At 48.7% G+C, this 22,913-nt stretch overlaps 3 protein-coding genes across 4 annotated transcripts; 1 reads left to right on the top strand and 2 right to left on the bottom strand.

The window, feature by feature from the left end:
• The first annotated feature begins 681 nt into the window (after positions 1–681).
• Positions 682–2,234, top strand: LOC134374674 (histone H2AX). The gene is made up of 2 exons (XM_063092562.1): positions 682–1,667; positions 2,059–2,234. Exon 1 carries the CDS (start codon positions 742–744, stop codon positions 1,171–1,173), a length of 432 nt encoding a protein of 143 aa, XP_062948632.1. The 5' UTR covers positions 682–741; the 3' UTR covers positions 1,174–1,667; positions 2,059–2,234.
• A 313-nt stretch (positions 2,235–2,547) lies between these two features.
• On the bottom strand, positions 2,548–9,844 carry HMBS (hydroxymethylbilane synthase). Of its 2 annotated transcripts, none has more exons than XM_063093222.1 (14): positions 9,685–9,844; positions 7,099–7,152; positions 6,696–6,768; positions 6,257–6,306; positions 6,115–6,170; positions 5,645–5,722; positions 5,349–5,426; positions 5,152–5,227; positions 4,191–4,304; positions 3,905–3,943; positions 3,573–3,692; positions 3,275–3,328; positions 3,077–3,163; positions 2,548–2,983 (listed from the first exon to the last, which is right to left on the bottom strand). In XM_063093222.1, exons 1-14 carry the CDS (start codon positions 9,715–9,717, stop codon positions 2,810–2,812), a joined length of 1,086 nt encoding a protein of 361 aa, XP_062949292.1. In that variant the 5' UTR covers positions 9,718–9,844; the 3' UTR covers positions 2,548–2,809. The 2 variants fall into 2 exon arrangements, with proteins under 2 accessions (XP_062949292.1, XP_062949294.1); XM_063093224.1 differs by lacking the exon at positions 9,685–9,844 and adding an exon at positions 7,695–7,779.
• A 1,604-nt stretch (positions 9,845–11,448) lies between these two features.
• On the bottom strand, positions 11,449–22,325 carry VPS11 (VPS11 core subunit of CORVET and HOPS complexes). Its single transcript, XM_063093154.1, has 16 exons — positions 22,127–22,325; positions 21,411–21,559; positions 21,180–21,315; positions 20,625–20,788; positions 19,691–19,938; positions 18,258–18,459; positions 17,708–17,859; positions 16,910–17,096; positions 16,312–16,458; positions 14,495–14,683; positions 14,227–14,388; positions 13,842–13,981; positions 13,549–13,751; positions 13,247–13,418; positions 12,116–12,338; positions 11,449–11,969 (listed from the first exon to the last, which is right to left on the bottom strand). Exons 1-16 carry the CDS (start codon positions 22,311–22,313, stop codon positions 11,805–11,807), a joined length of 2,826 nt encoding a protein of 941 aa, XP_062949224.1. The 5' UTR covers positions 22,314–22,325; the 3' UTR covers positions 11,449–11,804.
• Positions 22,326–22,913: the final 588 nt, after the last annotated feature.

Here is a 22,913-nt window from a genome sequence, read left to right as displayed (position 1 = left end):
GTCCCATTTCCTCCCTTTTTCACTCTCTCTCTGCCACATAGGAGGAGGGAGTGGGGAGCGACCAGACCTGGAAGGGGAGGCAGAGGTAGTTGTAGTTTTGACCCCTTTCCTTTAAAAATCCTGGGCCGGAGGGCCGGCCCGGCCCGTGCTTCATTCGGGAGAGTGTGGTGCTGATAACGGGTTCGGATCCTATATAGGGATGGCCTGTTAGCTCACTGGCTGAGCGTGGTGCTGATAACACCAAGCCAAGGGTTAAGATCCCCTTACCCGTCATCTTTAAAGAAAAAAAAATTTTTTTTAAATAAATAAAAATCCTGGGCCGGCACCGATTTCACAGAGGATGCCTAAGCGGCTTCAGACTCCACCTCTTTTGGCTTCCGGTTCTGGTCTCCGGCTGTAGCGTTTAAATTTCGCGCGCTTTCCACAGATTGGCTACAACCGGGGGGTAGTTGGCACTCTGCGTGCCACCACTCCTCCTCCGCTCTTTCCCCGGGCAAAAGGTTTTCAAATTTGACCAATCGGCGGGCGCGCTCCCTTAGCGGAGGCGCGACCCCGAAGGGTTAACTGCAACCAACCGGGGGCGGGTATTAGAGAAAAGGGCCAATCAGGAGGACATGGAGGTGTGCCCTGAGGGGCTTATAAGGGCTGCCCAGTTGCGAGCGCGGCAGCAGTTGGACTGCGGCGGGCGTCTGTTTGGTGTCTGTTGGAGGCGTTGCTCTTCGCCTTTCTACCTCGCGCAACATGTCGGGCCGCGGCAAGACCGGCGGCAAGGCCCGCGCCAAGGCTAAGTCGCGCTCGTCGCGCGCCGGCCTCCAGTTTCCCGTAGGCCGCGTGCACCGGCTGCTACGGAAGGGCCACTACGCGGAGCGGGTCGGCGCCGGCGCGCCGGTGTACCTGGCGGCGGTGCTCGAGTACCTCACCGCCGAGATCCTGGAGCTGGCGGGCAACGCGGCCCGCGACAACAAGAAGACGCGGATCATCCCGCGCCATCTGCAGCTGGCCATCCGCAACGACGAGGAGCTCAACAAGCTACTGGGCGGCGTGACGATCGCCCAGGGGGGCGTCCTGCCCAACATCCAGGCCGTCCTGCTGCCCAAGAAGACCAGCGCCACCGTGGGGCCGAAGGCGCCGGCCGGCGGCAAGAAGGCCACGCAGGCCTCTCAGGAGTACTGAGGGGTGCCCGCGCCTCCGCAGGCCGCTCCCGGCCGCCCAGCCCTCCCCGTGCCATCACAAAGGCCCTTTTAAGGGCCACCACCGCTCTCACGGAAAGAGCTGAGCCGCGTCGGGCCGCGGGACCGGGGACCGCCGCGGCCCCCCTCCCCTCGCGCCCCACCGCTATCCGGAGGCCTCCCGCCCCCGCGCTCCCCACCCCCGCCCCCGCACGGCCTGCCGCGTCGGTCTCGGGTCGGGGCCGTGGCGAACCTGGGTTTGGCCCCGTCTTCGCCGGGAGGAGGGGCGGGTGACCCACCGTCCTCGGGGGTGTTCGTTCGCGACCCAGGGGCCGTGAGGCGCGGCTCGGGGGAAGCTGGAGCGCACCTGCCTGCCTGGCGTCTCGTGACTCAGCCGCCCCATCCTCAGGATTGCTGGTGGGCTGCAGGGAGGCCGCAGCATCTTCCGGAGACTTGGTTTTCGGCTCTGACGTAGTGCTGAGGCGGCCAGCCCTGGAGGTGAGTCCCTCAGCAGCTGTAGGCCGGTCGCATGTCACTTCTCCGGCTTGGTGCTTAGCCCAGGACTTTGCAGACGTGACTGTTGATTTCCAGGCTTTGGCGGGAGAGCAATTGATCAGTTCTGGTCTGGTGCCCCCTTTGCTGCCACATCCCAGGCCTTTCTCATCAGCTCTCCCTCCACCTTCATTCACAGGCCTGTGTGAGGTGGCCCGGACAAAACGGTTTGTAATCTGAACATCTTTCCTCCAGAGATGACTGCCCCCTAGGAAGAAATTTGGGGGAGGGCAACGGCCTCCAGTTTGCCTTCGCAGCTGACTGTGTGGACAGGAGTTGTGTTTGCTGAAACAGACTGGCAGCGAGGCCTACTCACTCCGCCCCATTTCCCTTTCAGCGACTCAATTCAGCAATCCAAGCACCTAGATGCCAGCACAAGTCGGTTAATCTCTGTCTGGACTGAGCTTCTGAACTGGAATTTTGCAGCTAACCCATCCAAGATTAGAACCTTAGGTACTGGGGAGTTTCAAATGGACTAATTTTGTTTATTAAAGGATTGTTTTTTAAGATGAAGTCTTTGTTTTCATTTTGCAAGAACTGTGGGATTGATTTTATATACTTTCCTGAGGTAAGAGGGTGGGGGGGACTGTAATATAAATAGAGGCTACTGTTAACTGGAAAAGGGACAGCCAGATTTTAAAGATTATGGCTCTCTCTTGCTTTCTTGGTGCTGCCTGGGAGACAATTTATGTTTAAAACGACTGTCGAGGCAGAAATTCTAAGGATGTTTCAGGAGAACTTTGGACAGAGGTCCTAGCCTCAGAAGTAAGGATTAAAGGGGTTTCTGTTTTTATTTTTCCCCAACCCCACCAAAAAAGCAAAAGACCACCTTCAGAGCTGGTTTATTACTATAGTTGGTTACATTCAAAGGCCATGGCTTGGACTTTAAAGAGACGAAGCCCACACCCACTGAAGAGGCAAGGCAGCCCCCAAGGCCCCAAGGTGAGACAAATCCCTGTAAGTCTTGGACCCTGCAGTTCAGTCTCCTGAGGTTATCACTCCCCAGTTAGCAGTGAAAGTGGGGCACTGTGGTCTGGGATGTGGGCACTGGACAGCGGCAACCCAGGCACCTGTGCCCCACAGACCAGTTAGTGGGCATCATTAAGCTGCCGTGCAACATCCAGGATGTGCTTGGCTCCTTTGCTCAACAACAAGGTGGCTAGGCTGATGCCCAGGTTCTCCGCAGCCAATTGGGCTCCTCGTGGAATGTTCCGGGCAGTGATGCCTACCAGTTGTGGATCATCCTCAGGGCCATCATCATGCTGTGTGAGGGAAGGAGGTGGGACTTTGTGAGAACAAAAGGGAAGATTACATGCACTCTAATTACTCCCTCCTTCACCCTCCAGTCTTGGTACCTGGGCAGGGACATGGATGGTCGCTTGCATGGTCTCTTGTATGCTATCTGAGCCATCTAGACTCCAGACTCCTCCAGTAAGGTACAGCTGGGAAAGAAAACTTGCTTCAGCATATTCTGAGAAGGGACTGCTTAGAAACTGGGAGGTACAGAGAGAAATGCCACAGTCCTGCCCTCCCACCCATTTTTTCCCGCTTACTTGCCCATCCTTCATAGCTGTATGCACAGCTACTGGCACACTGCAGCCTCCTTCCTGCAATAAGAAAAAAGTTCCTGTGAGTTCCAAGGGCCCTTAACGCCACCCCACGAACAAGCCTTTAGATGTAGTTCGGAGGACATAACTGAAAAGGCAGCTGGGGGCCCAGACATGGGTCCTATCCATACACAACATTCAACAAGAATGAATTATCACTACATTCATTCATTTGAGAAATCTCCCCACTCCCTTCCCAGCTCCGCAAGTCTCCACCCCCCCACAAGTGGAGCACAGGCCCTACCAGGTGCCTCAGGAAGGCTCTTTCAGCGATGCAGCGAAGCAGAGTCTCAGGATCATGCAACACACCCACCAGATCCAAGATGTCCTGGTCCTTGGCTCGGACTTCCACTCCTAGGGCTCCCTGATGGAAAAAGTCTAGGGTATCAGGCCTGATCTCCCCACCCTACTCCACCTGCTCCCCAGGACCTTTTGAGCCAGTAGCATCCCCAGGCCTGCCCCTCCCTGAGAATTTCTTTCTGGGAGAAGCACAGGCAGAAGATTGTGAGACCAGTTTCTTAGCTGAGAACAAAGGGAGGGGGTACATCACCATGCGGCTTCCCTGGTCAAGCATACCTGGCCCACAGCATACATGCATTCTTCAGGGTGCAAAATCTGTGGAGGCAGAACAGGCAGTCAGAAGAGTGGAGATGCAGCTTCTGTAGTATCTAGAAAGCCTGGGTAGGCACAAGTAGCAGTCTGGCCTCTGATTCCCAATCTTCCCCGCCTGGGACTCTGGGACTCATTTCCAGCTTGTAGTATTAGAGGTGGGGTGGTCAAGAAGAGAATGCAGGTACGCAAGAGATGGCAGGCAAGCAAGAGATGGCAGATTAACAGAGAAGAGGACAAGGGCAGCCCCTACCTGCCCCACCCGGTTCTGCCAGCCCATGCGCTGTAGGCCTGCTGCAGCCAGGATGATGGCACTGAACTCCTGCTGCTCGTCCAGCTTCCGAAGCCGGGTGTTGAGGTTTCCCCGCTGTGGAGCGATGCTAAGGACTACGAGTGTTGGGCAATCTGGAGCTTCATGCTGTTGCCTCTGCCTGAGTCTGTCTTTCCCTCTCTGGCTAACTTCCCATCTTCCGGTTCTCAGCTTAATGATAACAGCTAACACTTACATCATACTTACTACATGCCAGACACCATTCAAAAGTGCTTTCCATATGTCAACTCATTCCAATTTCACAACTCTATGAAGTAGGTATTATTATCCCCACTTTACAGGTGAAGAAAATGATACAGGTTAATAATTCGTCCAAGGCTACAAGACCTCTGAGAAGCTTTCCCTGACCCCCAAGTTGGTATTTAGGTATTCTGAATAGAAACTTCCAGAGAATTCCCTACTTCACCCATTGGAGCGCTTTGCATATGATATTTTTTAAATTAGTTTTATAAAACGTACTAATATTCATTTTGAAAATAAAAATAATATAGTAGCCAGCTGGCCGCTTAGCTCAGTTGGCCTAGAACACAGTATTAAAACACCAAGGTCAAAAGTTCAGATCCCCATACTGGCCACCACAAACAAACAAACAAACAAAACACAGCACAATACAGTAGCATATAAAATAAAATGGAAGCACCCCTTATCCCCCCTAAGAAGCAATCACCATTCAGTATTACCCTGTATTATCAATGCCAGTGCCAGGCACTTGCCTGCGGCTAAGAAAATATTAAAGGATTGTGAACGGATGGATAGAAGGACAGGCAGCCCACTGACCCCATGGGCCACTGGCTCTGGGAACCTCTCCACTCTCAGCACTCATGGTCCTCTAGAGCTTGTCTTCCTCCTTAGATGCTGCCCCCTCCCTCTTCTAAAAGGATACAATACTCTTGAACTCCAGATGTGGGAACTTTCTCTGCAGCTGGGCTGCTCTCCGCAGGGAGCTGGTTCCCACCACACTGCTCAGAGAGAGGGTTTAAAGTGAGAAGGAGCATGAGGCAGCCACTGTTCCTTTCCTCCTCCTCTCATCTCCCTCCTCTGTGCACATCCCACTAAGGTACCTATGCAGGCCCCACTCACCTCTTCTCTGGCAAGGTTTCTAAGGTCTTCCCAACAAATTTTGGGTGAAAGACAACAGCATCATAGGGGTTCTCCCGCCTGGGGGTGGAGGGGTAACAAAATGAGGGAGATTTCAGTTCAGGTCACCTCCATTCTCTCTCAATAGCCAACTGGCTGGCATTTTCTGAGCTTTCTGCCACACTCCTCAGGCCAGGGAAAACAGCCCTCGAGGCAGAGGGCCAAGTCCCAAAGGGAAAAGCCAAGGTTCACATGATACCTACCCCCTCTCCAGACCCCCTTCCTTGCAGGACTCTTACTTGCAGATGGCTCCAATGGTGAAGCCAGGAGGAAGCATGGTGGGCAGGTCCTTCAGGGAGTGAACAACCAGGTCTACTCTAGAGAGATGGGAGAGGGGGGCAAGGAGAAGGGGTCCCAGCAGCCAGCCTTGCCCCCACCCCACGCCTTCTCTACCCACTCTGCCTCTACTTCAGTGGTGGAGCCGAGGATGGTTCAGGAGGCAGGATTTTCCAAGACCTCGGGATCCTGAGACCTGCTCTCCTCCCACCCTCCCTCTACTCCACTCCCCCAGCCAATTTTGCACTCCACGCAGCCAGATAGCTCAGAAAGAACATTCTCCTTCTCTGAAGCCTGAAAAAACCCACCTATGAGCCCCCTCCAGCCTATTTAAGGGGTTAAGCCTAGCAGCCTAGCTGATATGCAGGTCTGGAGCACACTGGGATCCCATCAAGAGACCAGGAGGGTGCCATGCTGTCCTGTCTTCACTTACTCATTCTTCTCCAGTGCATGTTCCAGCTCCTTGGTGAACAGACTCTTCTCTCCAATCTGCCGGGCAAGAAAGAGCGTCAGAGTAAATCTCTTGAGGGAAGGAAAGATGAGAGGGGACAAGGATTAGGGGGAAATATAATTACCTTAGAGAGTGCAGTATCAAGAATCTTGTCCCCTGTGGTGGACATAGCAACTGAGGAGAAAGTCAATCAATCAGGTGCTCATTAATCATTACTTATACAGTCCAGCATTTACTAAGCCCAGCGATGTGTTAGGATTCATGGTGGGGAGAGGGGCACATAAGCCCCAGTCCCTGCCCTCTGGAAATATAAGATCTAACAGGAAGATCAGACACACTGATAAAAAGACAAAGCATAAGATGTTAAATGCCAGGCTAGCCCACATGGTCAAAGCTGGAGGTATCCAGAGAACGAAAGAGCCCCCTGCACTGTGAGCAGCCAAGAGGCATTCTTAGAGGCAGTGAGACCAGGCTTCAGTCATAGGCAAAGCCAGAAACACTGTGTTCTCCCCTCCAGAAGTACTGGCTTCCCATTAGTTTCCATTCCTTTCCAAAAAACTCACTGATTTCAAACTGCAGGCCAGGGTATAAGGTTTTCAGCGCTGCCACCACACTGTCAGTCTGTATGCGAGCCAGCTGAGGGCAGAGATTCGGATTAGTCCTGCCCTTCCCTGACCACTGCCCCAGGCTCGGATCTTCATAGGGTCAGGGAGATCCTGAAGAGATTGGAATTCTCACCTGGGAATGAGAGGGGCCTGGCCTGGGAGTCCTCTGTACCCCAACAACTTCCCCAGCTCAGGGACTCTCTCCTCACAGAATGCAATCTGTCATTCCCCATGGAATTTAACGCCCAGCTAGTCTATTTCCTTCATGCTGGGAACCAACCCTCTGGGCCCCTCAACTTGTGATACTGTGAGTACCAAAATTCTCCAGACAAACCTCATCTACCCCCGTATCTACACTCACCTGGCTCTTGCGGGTACCCACACGAATCACTCTCATCTCTGGGCTGTTTTCTTCCTGCAGAAAAAGTCCCCAGGTCACAGTTCCCTCTGTTCCTTGTATTCTTTAACACCTTATCCAAGAACCAGAATCACTGGCTTGGAAGAAAGGAACCTCAGCCCCTGGCTTGCAGCAAGCTGAGCCTCCAAGTGGAGAAATACTCCAAAACTGGTCCCTTTACCTTCCTCAATACCTTCTGCTCTCCTCAGGGATTTAGAGAAGCAGAGACAAGAAGGAAGCAATAGTAGGACCTGGTGTTGCTGCTGCTATAGTAACCAGGACACTGAGCCCCAAAGCCCACCCTGGCCAAGGCAGTTCTCAGTGAAAATGCTGCACACAGTCAGGTGGGTTAAAGAGATAAGGCCCATCAGCCTGGCCACAGGGAGGGTGGGGCCCGTAGCCAGCAGGGGCAGGGCAGTTGCGGCCACAGAGGGGAACTTTTGCTGAGTCGTTGGAGGGCAGGTTTCACTATCTACAACAGATTAAGGCACTTGAGAAAACTTCAGTGCCACCCAGATGCCAAGAGGTGTCCCACAGCTGGCATACTAAGGGTCCCTTACTCTAGCTAGAATGAATTTATAAAGGACTGGGGCAAACACATCTGATGTACAATCCTGCTCAGCTCTTGGCTGGATGATCTTCAGCACATCACCTCATCAGGACCTGTTTGTTCACCTATAAAATAAAGAGGTTTGGATTCAAGTTTCTTCTGCCTCTCACTACAAGGCCGGGCTGCCTAATGTTCATTCACCTAGAGTGCTGCCTCTGGTTTCAGCAACAAGTAAATATGGAGATGTCAGAGCCCAAGCCAACAACTCAAAGGGACATGCCTCTTCCTCCTGCTGGGGTACCTTGGACAAAGGTGTTCCATCCTAAGTAGGTAGAACTGGGTTCTTCAGTCTAAGACAGAGGTCCTGTTTCTTTCTACATCAGACAGTAGCCACTGTAGATACTGTCAACTTTTCCTACTCTGGGGTCTTCATCCTATGGAGTTCTTTTTTTTTTTTTTTTGGTGGCTGACTGGTGTGAGGAACAGAACCCTTGACCTTGACCTTGGTGTTAAAACACTATGCTCCAACCAACTGACTAACTGGCTAGCCCTATGGAGTTCTTTTGCAGCCAGACATTTGGGGCCTCTGTTGCTAAAGGTGACAGCTTGCTGTTCTTGGACTTGAGTCTACTCCACATGATTGTTCCTTCAATGAATCAACCCTGGGGGATCCTTCGCAAATTAGGCTAGGCTTAAATACTAAACTTGGCTACTAAAATTCTGGGCCACAGGGAGCCCACAGAAAGAAATCTAAGGGCCCAGAACTGCTAGATTCAAACAATCCCTTAAGTTCACTGCATCTGCACAGCTTATTCAAGTCAAAAATTTCCATTAAAAAATAAGTATTTCGTTTAGCTCAGTTGGGAGAGTGTGGTGCTGGTAACAGCAAGGTCACAGGTTCAGGCTGGCCAATCAGCTCACTTGGTTAGAGCACAGCCATGTAACACCAAGGTCACGGTTCCGGTCCAATACTGGCCATTTACAAGCAAACAAACAAACAAACAAACAAGGTCAGGGGTTGAGATCCCCCTACCAGCCAAGCTTCCAAAAAAAGTATTTTTAAAAAACCAAAAAAAGTATTTATTGAGCACGTATATGCTAGAGGTATTATTTTACATACTTCTGTCTTCACAACAATCCTATCAGGAAGACAGGGCGGGACCCTCTGTGATCATTACAGAAGCAAAGGCTGGCTCTGAGGGGTGAAGTAATTTGCCCAGGTTCACACAGCTAATGATGGGCACAGAGCTGGAGTGAGAATCCAAATGTTCCTACCAGTGCAAGAACAAACAATTCCACTCTTCACCAGCAGGCTGGACAGGGGCAGATAAGCAGCTGCCCCATCTCTTTCTTATCTGAGGCTGGGAGCAGCCTCCACTGCCTCTGGTTTGCGTGCGCACAAGCCCAGAGCTGGGCAGGCTAGGAATAGGAAGGCCCCAGGGTGCACCCCGCCCACGGTAGTAACTCTGTGATGTGCCTCCGCTGGGGACTTTGAGAGCAGGCTGGGGCTGGGTGACCGTTGTAACAGAAAAAGAGAGAAGGCGCATTTCCAAGATATTTGTGTGCAGTCCGGAGAGTTGGAGTCTGCTCTCCTATCTCAGTCAGAAGTGGAATTTCTTCCCAAGGTGGCAGCATCCGTATCCGCCTCGGCCCCGTCTCGTGTGAAAGGATCCCGTCTGTGTAGACGAACTTTCCCTGGCTGGGTCACTAAACCTAGAGCCGTGCATCCCAGGCCTGGCGGGAATCCCCCCTAGGGATGGGGTTTCCGTTGAAGCCTGCCCTTTCACTCTTAACCCGGCCCCCACCGCTCATTGATATCCCCTCTCTTTCCGAAGCTCAATCTAGCTACTGGCCCTTTAAAAACTACTCAGACCACAAAAAAAAAAAAAAAAAAGGATAGCCATTCCGACCAATAGACAACGGAGGATGGCAACCTGCGGCCAATCGTTACACGGCTCATCTACAGACCGAAACGTGCGGGTCACCGGCTCAGGACTCACCGCCGTAGCAGCCGCGTTGCCGTTGCCAGACATGGCTCCACTCGGGAAGTAGGCCGGGGGTGCCGCTGGGCTCCCTCGAGGCCCCGAGGCCTGAGCCTCCGGCCGGCAGGTACCAAGAGCACGTGGGGTCTGAGCTCGTCCTACAGCCTCCGACTCTCGGATCTGCGAAGGGCCCTGCGTCACTTCCGGCGCCTCCCTCGGCGAGGAGGCACATACTTCTGGGCGGGAATTAGATTGCAACAGAACAGATCATACCCTGCTGCTGCGACCTGGGCTCCACCAGGATCTTCCGGATGGTAGGTTCCCGAGGGTGGGTCCCGGTTTGCCCCAGAGGAGTCTTTTGTTTGAGACCCAGGCCTACCACCTCTTTCTGAGCCAGGTCAGTGGCAAAGATGTGCTTCCCAGATTTACCTACAGTCAACTGTCTTTGCAGTATCCTACAGCCACCCAAAGAAATAGTCAATTAAGCCCGAGTTAGCCATGCCCAAGAGGAAAAGGAGGCTGTATTAACTCTGAAATGCCGGGTTAGAAGTAAAGGGTACTTCAGCAAGTTACCGTGACTCCTGGGCTGGATTCATCATCTGTAAATAAGAGGGCTACTCCAGAAAGCCTTCATCCAGAATTCTACAGCTTCATCTTCCTAGTTGTGGCACAAGCAATTAGTGCAGCTTAAGCAGCTCTTCCTTTGTTCTGTTCAAATTCACTTTGCTACAACCTTGAAGTAGGCAGTTTTGTTTGTTTGTTTTGGTGGCTGGCAGATCCGGGTATCCAAACCCTTGACTTTGGTATTAATAGGCAGCATTTCTATTTTTAAAATGAGGAAACTGGTTCAGAGAAATTAAAGGTCATGCCTAAAGACAAATATGAAGGGTCTTCAAAAAGTTCATGGAAGGATTCATAGTATTTTAATTCCATTTTTCCATGAACTTTTTGAAGTACCCGCATAACTGTGAAGTGGGAGCACCAATACATTATTGTTAGTAGAAAAGTGCTTTTCCCGGTAACATTACTAATAATCATGAATTGAGCACCCATATGCTAACCACTGTACAAAGCATGAGACACCCATTTGTTCCTGAGGCCTTCATAATAGCAGTACAAGGTAGATGGTATAATCTCTAATGAACAGATGAGGTTCAGAGAAGGTAAGAGTTACCCTAGGTTGAACTGCACAGCTAGTATTCACACTCAGGTCACCTGATCCAAAGTCTACTCATGGCAGCTACAATACTGCCTTTTCTAAATACTACCTAAAATACAATGTCCAGGTTACTTCCTTCAATTAAACACCATAGCAGCAATTTTCTAACAGGTAGTGTAACCCAAATTACTCAGGAACACCCAGCAATATAAATGTTAGCTGACAACTTCAAAGAGGAAAAAGTGTTTCAATAAAAGCCTTTTTATCCTGTTTATCATCTGGTACTGGGTACAGCTAGACAACCTACCCTTTATGAAGGTAGGCTAAGCCCAAGGCTCACTACCAGAATCTACCTCCTGCTGGAATATTTCACCCAAACAAGAGCCAGAGATAAGCAAGACTAAAGAGCAAGAGCTGTTTTGCGTGCTTCAGTCCAGGCTGCTCTCGGAGTTCAGTCACTAGGTATTTCGCAGAGCTTCTTCAGTAAATTAAACTCTATTAGATGCCCATTGCTGGGATGAAGTTAAGTCAACAAGGAACTCTGTAGGAAGGGAAGTGAAACTTTAGGAGAGCAGAGGGAAGAAAGTACACTATGCACAGTTAAGAATCACCAGGAAGTCCCCTGAAAAAATCCTTCAACCAAATCATTTTATTTATAGACTCTGAGAGCAAGGACCCAAGCACAGGCTGGTGCTCTTGGATAGAGAATAAAGCAGCTATTGTCCACACTCAGAGGTTGCTGAGGTACCTTCCCCCACTGGTCTGGAATGATCTACACTGCTAGTCAATAGGAGGGACAGTGGGCTGGCTAAAGGAGGAGGCAAGAAAAGAAAGTCCTCATTTAGTCCTGAGGGCTATGACATAAGATCAGAGTGGTGCCTTGGCATATCTGCCTGCCTCCCTCCTGTGCAACAGCTCGCATCTCAGTCCCCCATGTCTGTCCTGTGCCTCCACTATCACATGCCTTCCCACAAACTGTTTAGGTGCCCCTCCTGGAGTGCATAAGCAGGTCCCGCTGCAGCCCAGCCTCCAGGCTGGGTGTCAGTCTGCCTGTGGGAGGGTCGGTTAGCAGAGTCAATTTGTTGAAAACACCTCGGCCAAAGTAGTCAGCAATCACAGAGAAGCTGTCATTGGAGCACTTGAGCTGCAGGGGAAGAGGAGGGAAGTAAGAATCAGAACTGAAGTACTTGCTTCCTAAATGAGGAGCAAAGGAAATAAACCCTCCAGTGCTTTGGTGATTCTGTGACACCGGTGGGAGTCCCCTGCCCCATCTAGCCCACTCATCCCCACCTGGTGCTGGAACTGATCATGCAGATCTCTTTTCTGTTCCTGGGCCCGGATCATATCCATGACCTTCCGGTTTTCAGGGAGGCAAGTAGGGCAGTCAGCATCACTTTCCGAATAACTCTCAAAGCAGTGCTGGTGGAAGGAGTGGCCACATAGGAAGTGGACTGAGGGCAACTCCAAGGCACTGTTACAGATGCTGCACTTAGTCTTCTGGAAAATCTTTGGACTACACGCAAGGAAAACCAGAAAATGAGTGGCAAAGAGTAAGAGCAGGGCCAAGAGCCAAGTGAAGAGAAAAGGCAGCTGGAGTGAAGAGCAGGTCCCTGCCCTGCTCATCTTATCACCTAGAGGGAGTCAAATGAGGACAACAGCCCTGGAGAGAGTTTCAGCATTCTCTCAGCAAGTACAAGTAACCAAGGGAGTAGTCGTCTCTCTCTTTCCATTTTCACAATTGCTACTAAATTCTTTCAGGTGTGAAATCAGAGGTGCCACTTTTGGTGAGGTTTTCTTCACCATCTTATCTAAAATTGTAACACATACTCCCAACCCCACTGCCCTTCCTTAATTGATTTTCTCAGAACTTATCACTATCTAACACACTGTAATAGTTTGCCTATTTAATGTGTTTATTGTTTGCCTCTCCCTCTACAAGGTAAACTCCATGAAGACAGGGCTTTTTGTCTGTGTTGTTCAGAACAGTACTTGGGACATAATAGGGACTAGTAAATATCTGTGGTATGAAGAAACTGTTGTTCTCTAATAAATATTTTACAATGTTAAGGGCAGATGAGACTTAAGAGGTAGGACTAATGTCTACTATAAATTATTCTAAATTATAGACTTTCTGCATTTTCTAGTTTTCCCTTCAGAATGGCTTCCAACCACAACTTAGATGTGTGTTTGGAAAGGGTAAAATATAGATGTATCCAAAAAGAAAAGTATCTGCTACAAGATAATATCCTCCACAGCCCAGTAATGACCTATGTAATAAACCATTCTGTGGAATTCCTCCATTAAAACACATCTTCAAGAATGAAAACACTTCATACAACCCTCTATGGAAAGTACTGAACAGCACCCTGTGAAGAATGAAGTTATCCCCTGGAGCCCTCCACATATCCAGACGCCAGGTACCTCGCCTTGAGCTCCTGGATCTCCTGGCGGATGCGGGTCGTCTCCTCTCGATACCGCCGCACCCGCAACTCATCCTGTGCAATCTGTTGGCTCTGTTTCTGCAGTTTTTGGACCAAGTAGTCCTTGATGACAGACAAGGTAGCTGTGGAGTTGTGGGCCAGGGTCTGCACCACTGAGATTGGGATCCAAGAGGAAACAAGACAATGAACAAAGCAGCACCCTCTGGGTAGAGCTGAAGGGCTCTTGCCATATAGCCCAACTGTCAGCAACCTGTCACCCACCCGCCCTGTCCCCCCAAGTACCTAGCAGGGGTGGCATGAGGTTTTTGTTCTCAATATGCTTGAGCACAGCTGCCACATACTCCTTGCAGTCCTCCTCCTTGCGGGCAAAGTAGCTGAGGGCCTGCTCCCACAGGGAGGGGTCCTGCTCCCCATGGCGTTCACACACGGCAATCACCTGCCGGTACTGCTCGTGCTGCATGTGGTAGTGCATGATCTGCTGAAATCTGGGGCCGGGGCAGGGGCACGCCTCAGTGGCTGTCCCTGGAAGATTACCTGGATCCCTCCCCTCTCCCTGAAATTCCTCAAACTCTTACAGCTTCCCCTGCTCATAGAGGTAGAGGACCCCATCCTGGAAGTCGTGCATCTGGCACAAGACCAGGGCCTTGTCAAAGACGTCACAGAAGCGGCCACTCTTCAGCAGGGAGATGGCTTCTGCATGAAGCTTCTCTTTGACCTACGGAATGAGGATAGAGCTGCTGGACATAAGGCAAAAATCACAAGGTCCCTTGGGACAAGGCCGGTGAACTATCCCTCTACCTCAGTCCAATTTCCTCTTCACTGTGAACCATTTAGCCCCAGGGGTGAGGTGTTACTGGTCTAAGGTACACATGAAAAGACAGCTGAAAAGACGGAAAAATGGAGACAGCAAGAACCATCTTTCCTCCAGCACCTCCTGCAGCTCTGGCAGGCCTCACTCACGTGTGGAGCCTTTTCATGGGCCCAGTTCTGCAGTCGCAGCTCAAGGAGTGTGTCATAGATGCCCTGGGGCGAATCTGGCTGCACTTCACTCATGTGCTCTAGGAAGGCTTTCAGCTCTCGCGGGTTGTTGGCAAAGATGGGGATGAACTCCTCCGAGTTGGCCTGGGATGGCAAGGGAGGAGAGAGGAGGCCAAGTGAGTGCGCTTGTTACTCAGGGGGCTCCTAAGGTGATCCCTCCTGTCCAAAGCTGTTCTTCCTGAGGCCTCACCCTGCAGCCTGGAGCCTCCCTATCACCTCGGCCTTCGAGGCTGGGCCGATAATCAGTACAAAGTCCCTTCAGCAACTGTGTTGTCTGCTCTGGTATGTGGTGCATGAGGATCTTGCCATAGCGCTTCATGTTGCTCTCTGCCTGTTCAAAAGGCAGCTTGCCAATGTACCGAAGGGCTTCCTGATAATTCTGTGGAGAGGTAAAGGGCAAACATAGGGGAAAAATCACAAGGCCAGTCAACTATCCCTACGGTCAATCTTTCTCTACAGTATTGCATATTCCTGTGTCACCCCTCAAGGAAGCATCATTCCTGGGATGGCCTCAAAAAGAACAGGGCTCAGGGCCAGCCTGTGGCTCATTTGGGAGAGTGTGGTGCTGATAACACCAAGGCCACGGGTTCGGATCCCTATATAGGGATGACCAGTTAGCTCACTGGCTGAGCATGGTGCTGATAACACCAAGTCAAGGGTTAAGATCCCCTTACCAGTCATCTTTAAAAAAAAAAGAACAGGGCTCATCTGATCTTTGACAAAGGCAGCAAATCTACATACTAGGGAAGAGATTGCCTTTTCAACAAGTGGTGCTGGGAAAATTGGATACTCATATGTAGGAGAATGAAACTAGACCCATACCTTTCACCATATACCAAAATCAACTAAAAATGGATTAAAGAATTAAATACACATCTGAAACAATAAAACTCCTTAAAGAAAACATACGGGAAACACTCCAGGAAGTAGGAGTGGGTACAGACTTCATGAATAGGACCCAAAAAGCACAGGCAACTATAGGAAAAATAAACAAATGGGATTATATCAAACTAAAAAGCTTCTGCACAGCAAAAGAAACAATCAACAGAGTAAAAAGACAACCAACAGAGTGGGAGAAAATATTTGCAAAATATACATTTGACAAAGGATTAATTTCCAGAATATATAAGGAACTCAACTTTACAGCAAAAAACCAAATAACCCAATTAAAAAATGGGCAAAGGAGCTGAATAGGCATTTCTCAAAGGAAGATATACGAATGGCCAACAGACACATGAAAAAATGCTCAACCTCACTCAGCATCTGGGAAATGCAAATCAAGAACACTTTGAGATACCATCTCACTCCAGTTAGGATGGCTAACATCCAAAAGACTGAGAATGATAAGTGCTGGAGAGGTTGCCATGAAAAAGGAACTCTCATACTGTTGGTGGGGCTGCGAAATGGTGTAGCTTTTAAGGAAAATGGTATGGAGGTTCCTCAAACAATCACAGATAGATTTACCATATGACCCAGCTATTCCACTGTTGGGAATATACCCAGAGGAATGGAAATCATCATGCCAAAGGGATACCTGTACTCCAATGTTTATTACAGCTCTATTTACAATAGCCAAGGCTGGACCAGCCCAAATGTCCATCATCAGATGAATGGATAAGGAAACTGTGGTATATCTACACAATGGAATACTACTCTGCTATAAAAAAGAATGAAATACTGCCATTCGCAACAACATGGATGGACTTTGAGAAAATTATATTAAGTGAAATAAGTCAGGCACAGAAAGAGAAACACTACATGTTCTCACTTATTTGTGGGAGCTAAAAATAAATACGCAAACAAAGTGGGGGTGGGGGAAGAAGACAGAATAACCACAAAAATTCCTTGAACTTTTTAAGTCAAGTGAACAGATATGATGTAGGTGGGGAGGGGGTGGAGAGGAACGGGTAAAGGGGCATGAAAATCAACTACAATGTATATTGAGAAGTAAAATAAACTATAAAAAAAAAAGAACAGGGCTCTGCCCGAGTCGAGAGTCTCCCCTACCTTAATGTCCTCTAGCTGGATCTTCAAGTACCACTCGTGATGTGCATGGTTCTCAGCCAGATAGAGGGCGTGGGAGTAGTAGCCAGCCTGCCGGAGGACCTTGATGGCTGTCTCCACATCAAAGTGGACTTCACTTTCGCTCTTTGTCTGCCAAGGAGACATTAAACAAAATCATTCACACAGAGGTGGCTGAAGAAAGGAGAGGAAATGGACATTTGACATTAAGACATTCCTAAGGTGATCATAAAGTCCATGCTTTGAAAACACTATGCTAGCCTGCCTCTCAGAGTTTCTGACCAAAAGTCAGAGGTCTTTCTCCACCCCTACTGTTAGAGAGTCTCCTCTGAGGATAAAGAGCTTCCCCGCAGTGTTCCCTGGGCTTAGATACCACAGGAAGTTCTGGCATCATAAAACAAGAGGGGAGAGAACTAGCAGGAACAGCTACTCCTCTTCCTTATTTATAGAGTAGAGGGTGTTGGTCCACAAATACGGTCAGCCCTTTCCTCTCCGTGTCCTGCTGAAGAAGGACAAGCCACGGTGGAGCCACCTCATGCTCAGTGAGGCCTTCCAGGAATCCCCCGCCAACACCACCCTGAACCTTGATGAACTCCTCCAGCTTCGAGCTGTCCTTGAGCTTAGTATAGCAATTGAGGAGCAGGGTGGTATGGTCAGCATTGGCCAGGGACTGTCGGTGCAGGGTCTGCAGGTAGGCAGTCAGGTTGTGAATGCGCTGGGCATCAAGAAACTTGCGGATCACATAGGATGGCTCCAACTTTCCAATGGTTCTAGGGAGACAAGTGCATCAAATATCATCTGGATCAGCATACTTCTCAAACTCGTGCATAAGAATCACTTACAGATCTTGTTAAAACGCAAATTCTGTTTCAGTAGTTCTGGGGTGGGGCCTGAGATTCTAACATACTCCCAGTTAATACCAGTGCTTCTAGACTGTTGACTACACTGAGTAGCAAGGCTCCAGCGTACTGGCTTTTGGCTGAAATTACGAATTTCAGAGAAGTTGGAAAAGAGGCTAGACAGATTTCTAAAACCCCTTCTCAGGGTAGAAAATTCCAAGGATTAGTATCAAGGGAAGGACATATGGAAGCAAGAGATGAATACCTTTTTCCTTTAAAGAACTAGGTCAAAATGAATGTTAACAAAGGCCAAGCTAAAGTTTAAAATAAGAGATAATCACCGGCTCAATTGCATACTGGTCATGTAATATTTGACCCTAAACATTCCCTTCCTAATAAGTACTTATTTGAGGCCTGACACTTCCTGTAAGAAAAAAAACAGTTCCTGGTGTAGTTCAAGCCCTACCCCGGCCATGGGTTTTAGCTGTCTGGCTGCCTGTCTTTGCACTCAGAGCTGTATCCCAAAATGTCTTCAGACTGACCGGATATATTGCTGAACAGCCCCATCATGGTTGCCCTTGCTGTAGAGATGGTCTCCATACTGCATGAAGATCTGAGCCAGCCCATCACTGTCCAGATGCTGGCTTTTGGCCAGATTAATAGCCATCTCAAATAGGTTCTTCTTAAATAGCATCTAGAAGGCAAAAGAGATTAGAGAATTGGTAAAAAAGTCTTCAGAAAAAACCTTCCCAAGATATGCCACGACACACAAGCCAGACAGTCCTGGAGTTCCCATCTGCCTAGATCCTAAATGGAGCAAGACCTCCCAGGCACCACCAATACCGACATCACCTCACCTCATAAGGGTCTCTGAAAACAAAGTGAACCCTGAGAGTGGGCTCAGGTTCCTGACCATTACTTCCCTCTAAAGCCTCATCTCAGGCCATTTACCATGTAATCTTACCCTAAGGAAGCTGAGTAAGGTTGTGACCCAAAGGGAAGGAAACACCCTGGTCGAGGTGACTTGGGGAGCCTACTCCTGCAGCTGCTTCTAGGTGCCTGTGGCCAAGTCTGGGAACCTGGTGGCCTTGCCTCCAGTTTGGTCTGTGTGTCCTTCTCCTGCAGTGCGTGGACCCGCCCATCCCGTGTCAGCACGTACAGGGAGCCCCACTCAGCAAGCACATCCACTACATCCTCAAAGACGGCACTATATGCTATGAACTTGTTGCACAGGTCATAGATGTTGAGAATCTGCTTGTCAGAGGTCTGTGAGTCCCTGCTGGTGAACTCTGACCTGCAAAGAAAAGAAAAAGCACCAGATATTTGGACCACCTCTGTCTCAGTTCCCCTTTATTACCTTTCCCATAACAACTCTGGTGCTGCCCATTCCACTACAAACAAATCTCCTCTTTCTCTCCTCTAACAGCTCATCCCATAACACGCAGCATCATGCTGGCAGTTGCAGAAATAGAACGTTTATTTTTTTTTATTCCCTATGATGGTTGCCATGCATTTTTTCTTTCTTTTCTTTTTTTTTTTTCAGAAAGAACATTTAGACCTGATATTATCCTTTAGGAACCTATAATTAATCCAGGCAACAATTTAGAAAATTAAATATGTTCAGATATCCATTCATTTAACACATAATCATCCAATGCCTCATATATGTAAGACACTGTGCTTTGTACTGAATGAAAACAAACCAACATCTAGCAGGGAGTACTTTCATCATGCAAAAGACCCCATCTCAGGGCCAGCCTGTGGCTCACTTGGGAGAGTGTGGTGTTGGTAACACCAAGGCCACGGGTTTGGATCCCTATATAGGGATGGCCATTCGCTCACTTGGGAGAGTGTGGTGCTAACAACACCAAGTCAAGGGTTAAGATCCCCTTACCAGTCATCTTTAAAAAAAAAAAAAAAAAAAGACCCCACCTCCCCCTTTCAGGTGACACTGGGAAAAAAAACAAACAAAAAAAACAAAAAACTACATCCTGCATTTCCCAGTACCACAGTTTCTCCACTACTCAACCCCTTGTTCTTCTGCCCAACTTATTTTGACTAAAGAGTGAAAAAACCAATACTACGTCCAAATTTCCTGGAGCATTCTAGTATACTAGGGCCACTGAGCAAACGTTTGCAGCAAAAAACAAATGTTTTCCAATAAAAACATTATAACTAAGTCTAGGCATACGTGCAATCTACATAAAACCAAAGCAGGAGATTATAACACCAAGGTCAAGGATTTGGATCCCCATACTGTCCAGCTGCCAAAAAAACCAAAGTAGGAGATTGGCTGGATCCAGGAATTAGGATTTTAAAATCAGATTAATTCTTTTTTTTTTTTTTTTTTGTCTTTTTCGTGAACGGCACTCAGCCAGTGAGTGCACTGGCCATTCCTATATAGGATCCGAACACGCAGCGGGAGCGCTGCACTCTCCCGAGTGCGCCACGGGCTCGGCCCAAATCAGATTAATTCTGAGGAACAAATCCAGCCCTCTCCCTTTCCCTTCCCCTGGAGTCCTTACTTGGGAGAAACCTTCCGGTCACGGGAAACAATGACAAGGTAGCCTCTAAACCAGTGGGCAATGAGCTTATGGCCCTCAAAGGCGAAGCAGGGCCCACGTTCATCAGGTTGGTACAAGTAGACACACTCATCCCCGGCCACAATGAACTGCAGGTCCTGAGAAGGGTCACTTAGGGCTGAGCAGCGTAGGCCACAACCATGGGTGTCCAACTCCACACGGGGGTAGTCCTTTCCAGAAACTATATAGGACTGCCAGAAGTAAGAAATGGGTTAATAGGCTCCCTTTGAGGAGGTAGTACCTAAGCCTTCACAAAAGTATTCCCATCTCCATACTGGCTCTCTATCTTTTTTCCCTCTTAGCATTATAAGACTTTCTTTTGGTTGCTTGCCTTCTCCATTAATCCTCACCCATCTATTAAATACATAAGGAGGGACCACAGTTTCTTTTTCTGTATATGTTATTGATACCTAGTACAGAAATTCTGCAAGTAAGAGAAATGCAATAATCTTTCACTTTTTTATCAAAAGACTACTCCTGAGAGAGTAGGCTGTTATAAATTAGGAGCACCAGGAATCAGAGAAGAAAAGCAACTTGTCCAATGTAACTTAACAAGTTAGAGGGCTGGCCAGTTAGTGCAGTTGGTTAGAGTGTGGTGTTATAACATCAAGGTCGAAGGTTCAGATCCCCATACTGGCCTGCCACCACACACACGAAAAAAATGTTAGGAAAAAAAATTCACATTTTTTTACTACAACCTCAGAGTTCTTTTCCCAACTATAACTCTTCCCAGTCTTTTAAGTGAAGAAATAAAATATTAAGCTAGGAAAATGATTCAAAGCTATATGATGAAAATTTGAAGAATTCTACCTGTCCTGTCAGTTCCTGACCCCAAGTTCTTCCTGCCTGCCTCTATGAGTGGAGACCTTGGTCATACCTGGACATTCTCTGTTGTCACAACAAACAAGTGAGTGGTCTTTCCTGCTTGGCGAAAAGCCAGTCCAGTAACAGGATAGTTGCCTTTGTGCAAAATCTGGGTCTTGCTATGCCGGTCCCGGGTGATGTCTCCTTTGTTCAATGTAACGCTGCCATCTGTGAAACCTGGAGGACAACAGGAAATAGCACTTCAGTGAGGTTCAAAAGATCAGGAAGTGGAGAGGGGAAAGAAGTCCATTTGAGACACTAATTAGAATTGACAAGCTCCCCATACCGGCCAGCTGCCAAAAAAAAAAAAAAAAAAAACAATCAAACCCTAGAAGTGACAAGCTTTCTCCTCATATCCAACTTCTCTAATGGTTAACCTGAATATTGATGATCACTAACTCACTTTCAAAGAATAAAATTAAATGCCTTTCCATTCACAGCTTAGTATCTCAAAGGCCTCAGTTCAGTACAAACTGGTCTCTTGAAAACAAAGAAGAGCTGCAGAAGCAACTGTGAAGAAAATCAATGAAGAATCTGGGAGTATTAGCTTTGTATTCTTCCTGCTTACCAATGGCCATAAAGTTGAGATTTTCATGGACAGTCAAACAAGACACAACAGTGGGCTCTGTTCCTGGGATGGCAGGGAAGATTCGAGTGCAGAGTGGATTGCCACCATCTCTCTTCTCCAGGTTCCAGATCTTTACCTGTGGACAGACCTCAGAAGTGTGAATGCTAGTCACTCTCCGACAAAATAATTCCTAGGCTTCTGGATCTTTCCTGTTTCCTTTCTGGGACTCACCAGGGGGTTGATGCCCTCCTCATCCTCACCAACAGATGCCAGAATATTGTGCTGCTTCAGTTGGTACAGGTGTGTCACCCGCAGTTTGTAGGCCTGGAAGCATGTAAGCTGTAGGGACCGTGGCAAGAACCAGATCTGGCCTTCCATATGTGCAGGGTAGTCAAGGAGTCTCCTTTTTAAGGAGAGACACTTATATTTAGACCGGAACCCAGATAGCTAACATGCATATAGCTTTTCTAAAATTTCAAGGATTTTTCAATGTATCATCTCATGGAACTCCCTTTATTAAAACGAGTGAAAGGGACCAGAGTTCTGTGGCAGCACTATGAAGAGCACAGCAACAAACCCTTAGTCTTATTTATCTTCGTGCCCGCAATATTGGGCAGGGGAAGATAATGACATCTTCCATACTTATCTTTTAAAGCCAACTTGCATCCATTTTTTGTACTGATTTGAAAATAACCTTGTCAAATTGGCATTTACATCCCTCTTTCAGATAAGCAAATTGAAGCGCACAGAGACTTGCCCAGGATTGCTTAGTTGACAAATTAGAGAATGGACTTCCTTCTTTCTTCCCTCAGACCACAGAAAAGCTCTGGGCGCCCAACTAAAGGAAAGTGGAGCGTAGCACGAACCCCTCTGACGGACAGATTCCATCCTAGCTGGATCTCTTCAGGGATCCGGGGAGGGAAGATACAGCTCTAGAGGAAGGATATCTCCAAAGACCAGGCTCCCTCGACCTGAGTCGCAGACAGTAATGCCAGGAGGGAGGCAAAGGAACTTGGAAGCAGCGGATCCAGAGGTTGGCGCGGCCCCAGGAGCGGCCCCATCATTGCCCAGCGGCTCCTTAACCAGTTCCTTGTCGAAGAAAACGAAGCGCCGCCACTGCAGGTAGGCCGCCATCTTGGCCACGGGCCCCCGCCTCCCGGAGAGAAGTCACGTGAGCTGAGCCGGCAGGTCACGTGACGGGAGCTTCCGGGAGCCTGGACGCACAGGCGCTGTTGAGTCGTGGTGATGGCTTCCGGCGGCTGGGGAAGTGGGCGGGGCAGTGCGCGGTCGGTTTCGCGGAGGACTGCTCCTCCTCCTCGGTTTGCGGATTTGTCAGATCTCGCAGTGACTGTGCTGGCTAAACTGCCTCACCTCTTTGAGCATCAGTTTCCTCCTCTATAAAATGCGCGAGCACTGAGGGATCAAGATAAGGAATGTTACACGCTTTGTGAATTGTAACCTGCTGTGCCTAAATGAATTATGCTTTGATCTCACAGGACTGTTTGGGGGCATAAATGAAACAATATACATGAAACTGGTTTTTCAGCTGTAGGAGAGGGGAAATAAAATTAGAAGTTTGTGTGTGTAACCAGACACAGACTGTGAACCACAGTCAGTGTCTGTTCGTTTTCACCTTCCCCTGTCAGAGGGTGTGGCACCTAATAGACCCATAAAACACGTTTCTTTTTTTTTTTTTGTCTTTTTCATGACTGGTACCCAGCCAGTGAGTGCACC

The sequence above is a fragment of the Cynocephalus volans genome, chromosome 4, assembly GCF_027409185.1.
Source record: "Cynocephalus volans isolate mCynVol1 chromosome 4, mCynVol1.pri, whole genome shotgun sequence".
Taxonomy (NCBI): Eukaryota; Metazoa; Chordata; class Mammalia; order Dermoptera; family Cynocephalidae; genus Cynocephalus; species Cynocephalus volans.
Note: the sequence above shows the minus strand (reverse complement) of the source record. Positions and strands in the feature narration are given on the sequence as shown.